General features: G+C 41.8%; 1 protein-coding gene across 13 annotated transcripts in view; it reads left to right on the top strand.

Annotated features, from left to right (window-relative positions):
• The window catches only part of LOC111250514 (agrin-like), a 232,384-nt gene that overhangs the window by 86,993 nt on the left and 129,707 nt on the right, over nucleotides 1-15,684 (top strand). Inside the window, exon 1 of one of the 13 annotated variants that reach the window (XM_022805904.2) lies at nucleotides 37-207. The exons of 11 other annotated variants lie outside the window; for them this stretch is intronic. In XM_022805904.2, the coding sequence (XP_022661639.1) occupies nucleotides 138-207 (70 nt within the window). In that variant the 5' untranslated portion in view covers nucleotides 37-137. Of the gene's footprint in view, nucleotides 1-36; nucleotides 208-14,758; nucleotides 14,796-15,684 lie in introns of those variants that run through there. One more of the 13 variants, XM_022805905.2, reaches the window with a different exon arrangement.

Raw genomic sequence — 15,684 nt, 5'->3', positions numbered from 1 at the left:
TCAGCTGCCCGACTCTCTAGTAGACCTAGGAAAGTGAGGCTGTTTGCTGTAGGCAAAGGGTGCTGGTAACGTGGCGGGGGCGGTAATACCACCGCTGTTACGAGTGTTCGTAGGCAGGAGCGCCAAAGGAGAGCGGAATGACGCCGATGAAAAAAAGCTCACAAAATCCGCCGATGCTACAACCAAAGCTTCCACCATCGTGTCTGGGTGAGTAAGCAAACTATGTGCGTCGGTGCTAACAGTCTAGCTGGTGGCCGCATCTAGGTATAGCGTGGTGGTAACCCAATTATGCGTTAATGGTATGGTAACTCGACTCAGCGGAGACGACTCTGCCTTATGTGCTGCAAGCATTGCAATGTGAGATCCCTTGATCCCACTAGCTCGTTCTCTCAACTCTAGCCTGACTCTCAGGGTTGCTTCGCCTGCTTGACGCAACAATGAGTGAGCAGCCTATTGGACAGACAGGCGGCTGCTAGGCCCTCTTTTCACAAACGGTCGGACACGACCCTAATGATCAAGCACAGACTTGAGCTGCAAATGCCACGGCTGTAGCAACACGCGCTGGCTATTATAGAAGGAAGAGAGGTTCAGTTCTGCGTGTATACAGACGACAACCTCTGTTTCCTAAAACCACCACTTTCCTCTTTTCCGCCACTCCTCATTGTGGTACTGAACCACCCCCTGCTCCCTATCGGCCCTTTCGTTCCTTACTGCTACTACCGATGTTGGGTGTTATTGCTGCGTCAACGGTGCAAGTGCTGTAGCAGTTGCCTGGCTATCGCTTTCGTATAACAGCAATGGACCTCGGCTGTCGAACGAAGCCTTCAGTTTCCTGCGCCCTCAATTCAGTTGCTAGAAACACACGAAGAACAACGAGAAACAGTGATCGTCGCCCGCTGTGTCAAACACCAGCACTCCCACTTATTCACTGAGGAAGCGAAGATCCAATAGCAAGCGCAGAAGCCGACACCAAACCAAAAATAGATACTTGGTATTTTAGGAATCTTTTAGGATAAATGTGTGATAGGGAACAATTTTCATAACAATTCCGCATTTGTTGCGCTTTTGGTAAAACTTAGCTGGTCGAATGAAACTCTGCTGCTAACTTGTCAATGCGAATCAACAATACGTTGTTGTCCGATAGGTTTTTTGGTAGGTGTGAAATTTTATTCAACCTCTGATGGGCTTTTTGAGTATAATCCCAACCTACCATTCTCTATTGAATCTAAAATGAAATTGTGTGAGAGTAAATTAGTATGCTCAAACAATCTTGAACATTACAGTTTCATTAACATATGGAAATATAACCAAGAAAGGCTGTAATGAGCTTTTGAAATACGTATTAGCTTTCAAAGCCTACTATGAAAAACCCCAAATTAGCTAAAAATAATTGCCATAAAAACTACAAAAAAAAGTGGACTTATGGGTCGTAAAGGTCTGGCACAAAAAATAACGAGAAGCTCATTAAAATATTGATTGAGTTCCGAATTTTTAAACCAGGGTGGCAGATCCGTGTGATCTCGTGAGAGCGAATCGCACCTCGAAGACAAAATAAACACATTTAGCTTCCGGGACGTAACATGTCGGTCGACAACATGTCAGAACAAAAGCACCACACAGATCTAAGTAAATATGACACAGATCATTAGAGCAGAGAGGCAGGCCAGCCTCTGTTAAGGGCCTGCTGTCAGGTTGACGGCCCCATTTCTCTTGGTTCATTCAACAGGTGGCTGTTTCGGTCAAGAAGAGATCACCGCTACTGGCACCCATGGTTTAAGGAACTCCTACACTTCTTCGGAGAGACGAATCCCTAAAATCTTCGCTATTGGGTTCCCAGGGCTGCTTAGGGTTGCTTCAGAGGTCTGCGGTCAGTAAGGAAGTGTTTCTTTGTACCGCTTTAACGTATTAGAAGGCTCTCAGATCGTAACTACCAATGACAGCTCACCGGGTAAAGGACTCCAAAACTCTAAGGAATGCTGAATATATTTGATATCCTTCGATGTGTGAGCATTTCATTCACAACCAGTGAGTGTACCTAAGGGAGAATAGTACGTTTCTTCAATGAGAGCAGTCTACGAGTCCTCGGGGAGTCTCGGCGGGAATCTTCCTCTTAATTCCCGCCGGATAACCAGTCACCGTACGAAATGGCCGTTATCCGTGCTGTGCCTATCTGCTCTGTTTCCGTCGTAGACCTAAACAAGACTTTCTTCCTTTCTTCAACGCTGTATCTGTAGTGTTAGGTCTACGAGGCTCCCCAGGGCCCCATATGTCGATGACGTCTCGTCGAAGATGTCCTGCTATTTAGGTTGTGTCCTTTTCTCCCCATCGCGGATCAGCCGATGTTTCCTGGCTGACCACCTGCGACCCAGCTAGATAGTGAGCCAGCAAGCCACTTCAAACAACGCAACATTGGAGCAGAATACGGAAGCTTATAGACGCAGCTTGCGCTATGGCTGAACCGTTTTGTATCCTCCGTCTCTTCCTGAAATCTCCTTCGCCGCCGACCAAAGTCGCTTGGTAATATTTTTCGCATTCTTCCTATGGCCGTGTTCTGTAGGTCGAGTACACTTACATTTTCGACAACTATCTGTGTGTCGTCTTCTTCCATTCTGTCTTTTCTTAAGAACATCTCTCGGACTGCTTTCAGCTATTCTTACAGTTTTATCATGACGTGTCTCGTCAGCAAGGTAACAACGTGCCGAAATGACGCTGCTGCTGCTGCGCCGCGGAAAGCCTTCGTTGTTTTTTTCCTAGTAGCGCAAGTTCACTATCCACTCTACGATTGTTTCGCGGTGATGAATAAAAAGGATCAATTCGTAGAAATCCATTTGTGAAGACATCATCGTACGAAAGCCCAGTTATATATATATATATATATGTTTTAAGGGCAATGTTCGGCTTCATCCAACAATTCGTGCTAATTTAGTTGATTGAAATGTTTCAATGAGTAACTGTTTCGATGTTTCGCAAAACATAGAAAAAGCATCAGTCAACTTTGTAATCATAATTTCTATGATACTGTGCGCTTTACTGGATGTACTGCCTTGGAAGCGGCCTGAAAATGGCATTAATAAGCAGCAGGAGTAATTACTTGCATGACTCTAGCCGTTTAACTAAAAGAAGCTTTATGACATCATGCTGTCAGAAGCTCTCTCTAGTGGTTATAGTCAATTGTATGATTGAGTTGTTACTTCTTGATAAAGCTAAATGAGTGAAAATATAATTTACCTTAGGAATGTTTTAGTGACTGTTGGTTAGGTTCTTGCTTATCTTAGTTGCAATTCCATAAAGGTAACAATATCGCCATAGCTCAGAAAGATCTCTGAAATAAACACAAGAAATAGATTGGATTTCTATTTTTGTCTGGTTATAGGGATGGTGCTAAGCTTTTCTATGAACAATTTTTTACACTAAAGAAGCTCCGGTCAATTTCGCAGAAATCTTAATTGAAGCCGGAAGCGATATTTAAACATATGCACGATTTGCACGAAAAAATTATCCTACGGACCAATAAACAAGAAGGAAAATTGCAACTGTTTTTCCTTTGAAGTATCGATGAGAATAAACCTTGACGTTTATGCACTAGGAAATTTTTCTAAGCAATATTCAGTTGAAAGACACTTATTGGCAAACTAGTCGTAGAAGTCAACGAGCGTTTTCCGGGGTATATCATTTAAATTTGTCATTTCTGGTCTATTGGGCCTACAAAGAACAGCTTGTATACACGTAGCTCACAAGTTCGTTTGACAGTGTCGTGCTATGCCATTACGCTATCTACAGTGTTCAATCAAATCAATGCGAAAAAAATTCACGCAGCTGTCAGCTATAACGAATACGACGCTTCCTATACTACTCCAAGCTGTCCCGCCGCTAGACGACAGGAACCGGCTTAGCTTAAAATGGGTCAAAAGACATTATCGCGTACTGGGCTCTTTAAATAGGGCTGAAAGGGATCAGAAGTAATTTAAAGCGGACAACCATATATGTATACGATATAAAATACGAAAATTGAAAATGATGTAGCCTCATGATAACCGTGAGACAGAAATAAACAGGTGGAGAGATAAACATGTGGGTGAGTATATTTGGCTGCTGTTTAATAAAAATGAAACGGTACCACTTAATCTTTGGTGGCTTTGATCAGTGCACACTACAAGCGCTCGTTCGTATTATGCGTGTCACAGAAAGAGGCGCTACAAGATAACGCTAAATCGACGGACGAATAAGCATATTATGGAGTAGTAGTAATAGTAGTAGAAAGAGTCGATTCCGTCAAGTCTCAATCCATCTGTGATTTAATAACAATAATCACGATGAAAGCAATGATATTATTATAGGGAACTTCGCCGTTGAGACGAAACCGATTGATGTGTGCAAACATTACGGCATAACAGAGGCCGCCGGTGCATTGTGGCTCAGCGTTTCCGCGAACCCCTACGGGCGCGCGCCCAACGGTACGAGGCTGTGGGACGAAACGTGGAGCGGCGGAGCTGGGATTGTGAGATGACTGGCGGCTGAGGCCGACAAACGAGTTTGTATGAATGTCTGTGCACAGATTATCGGTACGCTCGAACTGAACGCAGGCCCATGATTTAATCAGCATGCTCTGAGGCTGAGCGCAGACTATGCACGTTGGTTTAGCAGGAGTCCATCAACGGACTTTGTACGGTGCAGGCTCACTTCATTCTCCAAATCTTCGCAAGCCTGAGCAGAACGGATTCTATGCAAGTATCTTCGTAGAGACTGCAGAAAGATTTGAAAATACTAGCTATAGATTAATTATTACTGCATCAAACAACGATGAAATAGTTTTACGTAGTACCTCTTATTAGAAAATTGTCAGCTATTTAGAAACGTATGTGATAGTAAGCTGGTTGAGCAACAATTACAGAATAATTAACTAAAACTGTTCGTACATTGAGCCGAAAATTGAAATTCTTCGCTGGTTCAAGGGTAAGACACGCAAAGCTTCTGTCTATACAATGGGTGTCTCTAACGCATATTGGAAAAAAACGCCATAAAGATATACATGTAGATATTCATTTCTAAAATCAATGAATTACAATCGATACTTGTCAAATGAGCCCTAAAACAAGTTCACACCTTTGTTGATGTTACAATTAGATACATATTTACGGTAATTAAACTTAGAATAATGATGCTCGTCTAGTAGGAAATTCGTTTTGGATGTTCAGTCCATGTCTTACTTCCTGATCTCTGGGTGTTACACCTCTAAACGTGTACTCCCACTCGCTATATCTAAATCGGTCCCGGCTATTCACTGTCGTTTGAGATGAAGCGTCATTCATCAGGATTGGGATGAACTAAGAAGAGCTATGGTGCTAACTGAACAAGTCTTGTGCTGCCGATAAGAGCACCCACCCTAACCATTCGGGCCACTCATAGTGGCTCAATGAACTGTGTACAGACTAGAATAGGCTGTACTTAATGGTAATATTATATGTCATTGCTAGATGAATAACAGAGATAGCATATGCATTCATACACACATTAGGACCCTATATAGAGGTGCTTTAATAAGATTCCATCCATAAAATATAACTTCGAATTCAATTACGATACGATAATACGTTCTGTCTACTGATAAGTACACTTAATTACTACGAGCGCAATAAACTTCTGAAAATGTATTATGCCCAAGTGGTCGTTATAGTTCAGAAGTAATAGATGGATTACGGCTGGTATTATGGGCACTGCTACAAAGATGTTTGAGTAATCGAGCTGCCCAACCCTAAAACATAACATTTCAATCAGTCGAAAGAAAAGCTTTTCCTATAAACAGGATCTGCGCATGTTTTGTTGCTTCATAATGGAAGTGCAACTTTGATCAGCAAAGTAATTTTGCAGAAAGGATATTTAAAACAATTATCTCGCGTCCTGTGTGTTATTCTTGCCTAAATCATTTCAATTAGATTTTCTTTTTTTTTTTTGTTTTTCTCTTCATTGTAATATCTAATGCTATTTTATATTAACATTACCAAGTGTTCAACTACATATGTACAGTGATATGTATATTTAATTAGCCTTGCTTTATTACACGAATAGATGGACAAATATACTCATTTTTTCCGAGTCCTCTGTGCACCTGCTGCTCATACATTTCTGCCTCTGTGGCTACAATTTCTCATTTTAGCATTGTGTCTGATATGCCAGACCAAACCAAAACCAGCAGTTTTTGGGCCGCAGTAATACCCTATGTCCCTAGCACATGTTTCTCGGCAAAACTGATCTTCCCCAATTAGCATCCAGTTTTTCTTTTTCGCTGTCCTCTTGTGCGTATAGTTTTGGCTATGCCGAAAGCCTTTTACCAGCAAAGCTGCAGTATCGGTATCAATTAAGCTGCTCATCGTATCCATCTGGGAAGCTTAACCTTCACAGTGAGTTCCATGGCATTCTATTGTGGGCCAACGTGAAAGGAAGAGGGATACACATACCGGTATGTGGCCGCGCTGTCAGAGTCCCCTTGAGCACTCGTTGAGACGCTAGCATTAGGAGAGCGAAGCGGACAGCTCCAGTTAACACTGCGCGAACTTACGAGATATATACATACAGCTCTCACCCTGTAAGCAAAGTAAGTACTATCGAGCCACCTCAGAAGATATATAGTTGGTCGCTTGCTTGGCACTGACGGCGCGCAGACTCGTCGACCCCCTCCGCCTCTCTTCGTTAGCCCCCCTAAAGCTTCGTCTAGATCCTACCTTGCCTGTCCCATTTCTTTTTGCTTTCCATCGCCATTCCATCGTGCTTACCACGCTGCTGAACGGCGTCGCGGGAGGATGTGCCACAGTCGGAAAGTAGCGAACCGATGGCAGGATGCCGTTAGCTCTCCTCTCGGTGTAGGTTGCTACAAAGCTTCCATGACTAGAGCACGACTGGTACCTAGCCAACGCCCGCTCACCGGTAGGCCTCACCCAGTGCTCTTCTTCAGTGACACATTGCCCTGCATGCCCATGTCGAGGTTAACTGCGTCGACCCAACGAATAACTGAGCTATATGTTACTTGTATCTCCACTCCGTTGATCCGGGAAAGCTTGCCAATCAGGTCTCGCTCTACGCATGGGTATTATATCAAAATATTAGAAGTAAATGTGAGTACACAGTCACCTCAATTGACATTCTAGCGTAAGAGAAGTGAACATTAAAGTTGTCAGAAAGTACTTGAGTCATGGTGAGCGTGTTTCTAGTCTAATCATACCAAGAACGCCTAAAATAAAGTTTAGTTTCTCAATAGGTTACCGCCTAGATCAACCTTCATGTTTATCTAAAATGTCTGACGCTGTCATTATTATTTTACGTTAACGACTCTCATATGAACAGATTTAGAATCTGCAGAATCTAGACAAGCTGCCATAAAGCCTCAGTTAACATAAGTAAAACATTAATTCGTATTTTAATGATAGTGCCTTTCAACAACTATTTGAAAATTTTCGCTTTTAGTAATGTTCCTGTTTATTTTTAACAAGGTTTAATTTAGATGATTATGATGATCGTAGCTTAACTAGCTAATACCTTTCTGGGTTCGATGGTCTGTTTTCCATAGTTAGCGAGGTAGAATCGCGTATGTCTCACCATAAGTATCATTTGATGACAGCGGATTGAGCAGCTATTAGAACTTAAACTGAACGGAGACGCGCAAAGCAAAGTGGAAAAAGCGTCCTTACGCCACTAGCGTAAGGCAAAGTGGATTTATTTGTAATGCTCGATAACGACAAGCTGTCGTTTTTGCCGTACGACAACTTCGAAATTGTCGCAACTAGATTACGTAGTTTGGGCAAAAACTCACCAACACAGTTCTTTCTTCCTCTTCGAATCCCTTATCCTGCTTGAACAGCAGATGCTTAGCGACCAGAAGAGACGAAGTGCAAAAAGTGCGTCGCCCTTCGCCCTCAAGCGTACTTGTCAGGTCGTCATGCTTCGCTTTAAGACGGCCGAGCTTCAAGCTGCTGCTTAGGCTCGAGAACTACCAACGGTAGCACATCGACAACGAAATGCGCCCTTTTTTGACTTAGCAAACGAAGCCTTAAAGAATGGACGTGAGAAGGACACGGCTACGTTAATGGCCTAACAATCCGATAGCAGTATAAAAAAAGGTCTACCAGCACGGTCGGCTATCCTTTAGCCAAACCCCCTAACAGAAGTCGCGTGAAAGGCTTTCATTAAATCTCTAACATATTCTTCGGTTACATAACCGAATCATCCAACAGCTACAAGATTTATTGGAGCTTAAGTATAATGAAGGATAAAGATTATTGTTAAAATCGACACGCTAATCAAAGTTTTACTCAGAGCTTTTAGGCTGTAAGTTCGTAGAATAGCGTAGATTAGATATATGACAGCCTAAAAAGATATTTCCAAAAATTGAGAGCAATTACATGAGCTTACTGCAAATGGACGCTTCGTTGTATTACTTATTAAGTCAAAATGCACATAACGCAAAAAAATAGGACAAAAATATATTGTGTTTGTAAACAGAAGCGTCCCATTCGACCAGATCCGAGAATGATCTTCGTAAAGTGCATGTCACAATTCTCGTCACGAGAGGTATACGTTTTTTTTTGGTGATAACCATAGGAAAAAGCTATTCAGAACGCTGCTCAAATCCTCTCGTCTTCCATGTTTCTCGCATCCGCCAAAGAGACGCCAGTTTCTTAGACTTTCTTCCCTGGATTCATCTTGATCGGTGTGGTAGCCTGGAGGGGGCAACTACCGCTAGCTCTGTTGTCCTGATTACTTATAGAGCTCATACGTCGCACTTCTCCATGCATTTTCCTCGTTTCATCCGATCTTTACATTTTCTTTTTCTGCGTCTTCTTTTCTTCGCCTGCATAAATAATCATAGTATTCATGCTTTAGATGCGTAACTGCTATCCGTCGACTGTTACAGCGAATATATGTATATGAGCGTAGTGCAGTGCATACGGAGCCCTAAAGTGGTAGCCTATCCATTGCTAGACTAAAAGAAGCAAGCAGCTATCCGCGTTTTTGGTGATTAACCGGATCCTCAAACCTCTTGGGCTAGTTGGGAGCCAGGTTGCCAAAAGCCTGCTGGGGAGAAGCCGAGAAAAGGGAACTGTTCGAGAAAGTAAACTGCATATAGAGATCTCTGATAGATCGTTGTACGGTTCCTAATACGCGTCCTCCTCCTAATCAGTCCTTTTCCATTTCGAGTTGACGAGGTTCATCAACTATACTGAAACCAGCTAACGTAAAGATGATTGATATAGGCCGATTGATAGATCCATGAAAAACCATCGATAGGATGGCTATAGTGCGGGCTAACAGAATGAAGAATAGATGATGGTATATTTATATGTGTAGCGTAACACCTGCTTACGATGACTGGGTTTAGTGGCAGAACCCCACTATGGGTTCATAAGGACATCGATAAATGGAATGGTCTGTTCTACCTGCCTCTTTTTTGCTATTCCACTCATTTATGGAATACTTCATCGCGTGTTGTGCGAATTTTTCGTAAAAATGGGGAACTTTTTCCAAGATGCTGAAAAAACTAAACGAGGTAAAAAAAACATTATCATTCCGGTGTTGTGTATTTAAATTTTTATTAGAAAATGTAATAGTTTCCTGTAATGTAACTGTACTTCTAGAAAACTCTTCAGTTCAGTAAAAGCTCAACCCATTTAACTAAAATGGAAAAAATTAATGACCGGATGTTCTTTCGGTTCAAGCATCGTCCAAAATATGTATGTAATATTTATGGAACAGTAAAATCTGTTAAAGCTATGGTACTGATGCCTAATTGGCTTCGTTGGTACGATGAAAACATTGCAAAATATGTGCGTGTTATTACGTATTTCTTTTCATCCCATAAGTGAAAAGAACTTCTGTTAGCTAAGAACTCGAAAAGAGTTTATAACTATAGTCCTTATCTAACAGTCACTAACGATCTACGATGCTAAAATGCCGAAGGGCTAACATGCCTTCTAATATAATGGGGGTGGCTGGTCAAGGCCTCTCGTATCAACTTGCAAAAGAACACAGTTTTTTTCATAATGTAACTTTTTAATCATAACCAGAATGTAACTTAAATGGCATAAATTAGATACGCTTTAAGAAAAGTAAGCGTTTACTTGTTCGTTCTCAATGTTACATATCTTCTAAGTGTAACCAGGTCAATACAGGGCAGTCTAAAAAGCTCGAATTTGAACCATTACGTTCTCGATTTTTTTGTTTCCTTAAAGTATCTGCGTTGCAAGTCCTCTCCTGAGAAATTCGTTTTCTCTAAAGCTTCAGTAGCGGTTGGGAAGACACAAAAGTATTACAGAGAAAGACCATGAGCCATAAAAATGTTGTGGTGTCGCTTCGGGGAATTCGAATACCCCCACAATTCTGAATCGAAGGGTTCTACGAATGAGGCTGTGACCAGCGTCACCTCGCAGCAGCTACAGCGACGGTGCCCTATATAATCCTTTGTGTAGAATTAATGCAGCGCAGAAGGAATGGACGACAAACCCACTCGCTGGTCGTTACAAGCGAACCACTATTGTTTTTGATATTCACGAAACTACAATGCATACAAATTGTTCTACTGATACTTTGACGCTTGAAGTAGCCGCCCCGACTCATTTGGGAATCAGCAACTCAGACTGTACGGTAATTCTTAGGAGCTGGGCTTTTTATACTAATTTATATTTATACAACAATTTATCGTATATTATAAAACAGAGAAAAGGCACTGGGTCGTAAAACCTGTTACTGCAAAAACACACGGCGGTTAGTGTAAGGTTTGCATTGAAAATACTAGTAAAAAGAATCTTAGTCTTTTGGTGCAAAAAAATATTTTCAGTTTAGTTCCACGATTAGGTTTGACCTGAGCCAGGCCAACGGAGAAAGCGCGTACAGTGGAATTATCTAAATAGATTCAATGAAGTACTTTGAATACTATTCAACGATGAATATGAGTATCAATTCTCTGTGTAACAAATGGTAGCAAGAATGAGCTGGATTTGATAATGTGAATCGCACAGTAAGTAAAAACGGTTCATATAAAATCTAGTATAGATAATTGCTTCTTAGTGATTCAAATATATATTAGTAGTCCGTCTGTACAGCAGACTGTTAAGCAACGATCGACAACAGTGGTGGCCATTGCTGATGGAGCATTTGTTGTTGTGTTGAATGTGAGGAAAGAGGGAAGCGCAAACGAAGATCACGCTAGGTCCCAGCTCTATGACGGACGTTTTTAGGCACTTGGCCGAACACTGCGTGAGACGCAAGTGGGACTTAGAGTCCTGCCCATGATTGTTACCACAATACTCTTTGCAATCGTCAGCAGGGACTGAGGTTGAACGACTATGAAGTAAAAATACTACTGGCAAAGCGCAACGCCGTAGTTGAGCCATCTACAAGCCTTAGCGCAATTTTAGGAGCGATAGATGGCTCAAAAGTATAATAATAGACAACTACATATATAATAATGAAAAATTGCTTAGTAAACATTGTCAGCTGTGCTGGACAGTTGCCATCACCTGGGGTGAGCATACCGCAAATGGGAAACTACTAATATCGTAATAATAATGGTCTGAGACATGATGGTACAGGAGAATATCACAGAATCACATTCGCTGGTCGTTCAGGGTGGGAGATCGCTTACAACGATGGCGTGGGGCTTCCCGCTACACTGGGCTCAACCTAGTGCGGGTGACGGGCGTTAGATCGTGCTGCATAAGAGGTAGCATCAATAGCATGCTGCAGAAGCTGCAATGGAAACAAAAAGTGTCTAATTACGTAATTAATTAGGCGTGTCTCACACTACGTATCTTTTGCCTACAGTAGACTGGTAGGGGTGGCGAAAGCAAAGTCATCCCTTGGAGGTCGCCTATAAGCAAGCTCGCATGATGGTGCGCCAGTGGCTATACTGCCGTTCCTGTTCCGTCCAACTACTATCCTTACTATAGTATTATACATAAAACTAGCCGAACATCGTCTCTGATTATAATCTGTGTCATTGTGTGAATGTCTGCGTACGAGTTTATTACAAACATAAGAATACGCGCACGAATCGGCATGAACAGATAGCAACTGAATCTCAGAGTACTGAATGAGTCAGTGGCTCCGGCTCCGACAGTATTGGATCTCGGAGTACGAGCGTTTAGTTTAGTTTTCCTCTCAGCAACCATAGGCTTAAACCGTCGCCTCAATAGACTTGTTAACTATAAGTACCTACTAACCTACTTCTCGTCCACGCCTGATTTACCTAATACCATCTTAAGGTTTTTTAATGTTTTATTTGCATTGTGTACCGAACGGGGCGTTGACATTTGGGTCAATGTCTGTCGTCGTTGCAAAATGGAGTAATTCACGTGTTAGAGCCGTCTAGGTCATTGGAACTGCTAAAGCTCGCAAGAATATCTTTCCACTCGATCGTTGACAAGGATTATTCTAGACGTGTTCTTGTTTCTAGAAGAGGAATAGATGACAACACGCGAATTTCAACGTGTTTAACCTGGCAGTCTTGGTAAGATCTTTACCATTTTTTTTGCACGTTTCGACGCCGTGTTCACTAAAGCGGACAGTGCGTGCTACTTTCTAACCGTTTCGTTGATCTAAAAGCTTTCATTTATGTATGTACACATCTATAAGGGATCGCCGCTCGTAGGCAGCGTTAGCACAGGCAACGCAGGACGTATTGGTTTAGTGGCGGTAACAGTGATTTGTCAGGTGGTCTCAGACGAACGATGCAATTCGGCATTATCACTGGAAAGCGTCTCTTTCTCAGGCCACGGTAGCCATTTCCTCTGTACTGCCAAGTTGCCCCTCTTGCGACGAGAATGGTGGTCCGTGGCCGTGAAGCATTTAGCTTTCATTAGGCCATCATTGAATCTTCCGCTCCTACACAACCACTGCCCTCGCCCCCATCATCATCACCACCATCAGCATTCGGCATTAGCGTGGTGATACTCGTTGCAGTAATAATAGTAATAGTAGGCGGAGGTCAAGCTTTCTTTGACCGGTTAGAAGGCACTGGACCAAATTTAGACGAGCGCGAGGACGAGATTGCACCGGGAATGCAACGCGAGACTCATTTTCGTATAGGTGGGGGGACGTCTCGCTGGTTAGGCTACTGAGGCTACAGCGGTAAAGGGGAAGTCGGTCATTTCTCGAAGTGGGCTTTTTCTCTCCCGCAGGACGGCATCATTCTGTGGGGGAGAAAAGCTGCAGGAGTTCGCACATTTCCTATGTCACTAAATTCGAGGACCTATTTGCTTAGCAGCGGAGTTGCGTTAACCAGTGAGGATGCGATCAAAATAATATTTCGTTGAGATTTTTAAACATGAGGGTCAGTCTCGTTGCTATAATTATTATTTATTAGCTGCAGTTAACATAGGAAACGGAAGATGATTTCATCGACCGGAAGTGCGAAGAACGATCACCTTACCTCATCACAAATTAGCCAACGAACAGAAATATTTTATTTGTATCGAAAACTTAGTTTCATCATCTGTTATTGAAAACTTCAAAAAAAATTATGTTCATCTAATTTTTGTGAGCCGGGGCTTACATACATAACGCGAATGACGTGCGCTCTTCACTGATTTGAAAAACTGATTGAAAAATTATCCATCCAGACACTTAATTTTATTTATCTGCAAGTGACACTGAGCGTAGTAAGTTAAAAAAGCGAGCTAGACAATTCTATACGATTGTATTGCAGAAAATAGCATGGATAACTGGTCAATATATTTATCTATTGTTTGTACTTGTATTCACTAATCAAGAAGTAGTACTCTTCGAATTATATGAGTAATTCGAACTAGTTCATTGCACATTATAATAGAAAATAACACGCGATTCACGTTCAAACGTAAGGCGGTTAAGCCGTACCTACGGATCGCGTTTATTTCGAACAGTTGTCGATTTTCGCTTCGTGTTTGTGGTTGGAGGCAGCATACATAGCTTTTATTAGAAAGATCTATTTCAAATGACTTACCAACCTACGACAAAGGTTCAAAGTTACTTCAAACCAACAACCCCCCAGTACACGCATACGCCATGTATTACTATCACTATTAATTTGAATGAAAGTTCTACGAGAGGAAGTTTTATCGATTAAAATTCTTGTATAAGGAACGTTGTAGTACAAAAGATTTCTGTATAATTTCATCAGTAACTTAAACTAGGATTTTAGCGCACGTACAAACCTGCCTTATTAGCCGCGCGCTACGATAGTCCCATAGCACATTGTTTCTTGTGTGTCTTACTACTTGCACGCTTCAACTTTGAAATCCTTAACCGTGGCAATACTTTTGAAACGGCAGGAGCCTTGTTTTCTTAGAAAGTGGAAAGTTCATTAATAGAAAGTGGTCGCGTCGCTGTCTCTCTTTGCCTACTGTAAAGACCTTAAGAGATCTGATGATAGACGAGACAACGCAACTTTAAATTTGACAAAGCTGACGCTCATATCAGCTTTCGCATATCTGCTAATATCTGGAGCTGGGACTAGCCTTTTTAGTTATCTTTTTAGAGAGACATTTCATTATTGGCGGAACGGGGATAAAGTTCTTCCACTAAAGGAGAGAAGAAAGAAAACTTCGAGTCCAATTTCGTTATCGTTGAACATTGCATGGTTCAATGAAGCTGTTCTGCCTGATCAGCTGTTCAGCTCAACGTGTGGCCCCGAACTCGCAAGGGGCCCCCAGGGAACTGAAAGCGTGCCCCGGCTTTGGCCCCGATCATCAGAGAAGTTTTCGGACCGACTGGGCCGGGAAACGTACGTATCCGTCGGCGGTAGAGTATGCCCGTGAGCTTAAATGTCCGTGAGTATCTAAATAATTCACACCACTACGAAGTTAGCTCTTTAGGGGAGGGTAGAAAAGGTCATAAAGATCTGTTGAGCCCGCGGAGCAGTTTCTTGGGATGCCACTCCGCAACCGCTTAAGCGCTCTGTGGTCCCCTGTGCGGAAAGCTGCCGCTGCTTACCCGACATCTTTGAACATTATAAAAGATTCCAGCCCAGATTAACAGTTCTAATAGTCAGTAAAGTGCGGATGTTTATTTTCGATAGGCGTACTACATATATATATATATATATATATCTCCTAAACTTTAAACATTTATCTAATGCACTTTAGTATTAGATAAATACGAATATTAAGAGCTGTGATTATTTTAAATGCCGGCAAATGTAGGATGTCTTTTGATGTTATCGCTTATTTAATTTGTTTGGACACATTTCCAATCCTGTGACATAACTAAGATATCTCTTTGAGTCAATTTTATTATGCCAATTGTGTTCGGACTAGAGGTAATAAAATGTATGTACTCTTTCACTCAAGTCAAGAAATGACCTTCTATAGTATACGAGGACATGGGACTAGATCAGCCAGAATTCGCCTAACGCTATCATTGAGAACAACCGGTATCATCGAAGGGAAAAATTATACCCATATATTATGAAAGTATTAATTTATTATTGTGCTTTAAATGGTCTCAATACAATTAGTTTCTTTTTTGGAGATATTTGTTAGAGACACCTATGTAGTTAGCCTACATAACCTCACCAAGTGGTATTTTATCAGAGGTGAGACTGTAGTGGCTACTGATGATTTCGTGCGAAAAGGTCTCTCATTCAACAAAGCTAAAGGGAAAACACTTTTCCTCTAGAAAACCGCTGCAATTACAACTGGAGAAGACGATGGTTTATAA

Source organism: Varroa destructor, unplaced genomic scaffold, assembly GCF_002443255.2.
Source record: "Varroa destructor unplaced genomic scaffold, Vdes_3.0 BEIS01000004.1, whole genome shotgun sequence".
Lineage (NCBI taxonomy): Eukaryota > Metazoa > Arthropoda > Arachnida > Mesostigmata > Varroidae > Varroa > Varroa destructor.
Note: the sequence above shows the minus strand (reverse complement) of the source record. Positions and strands in the feature narration are given on the sequence as shown.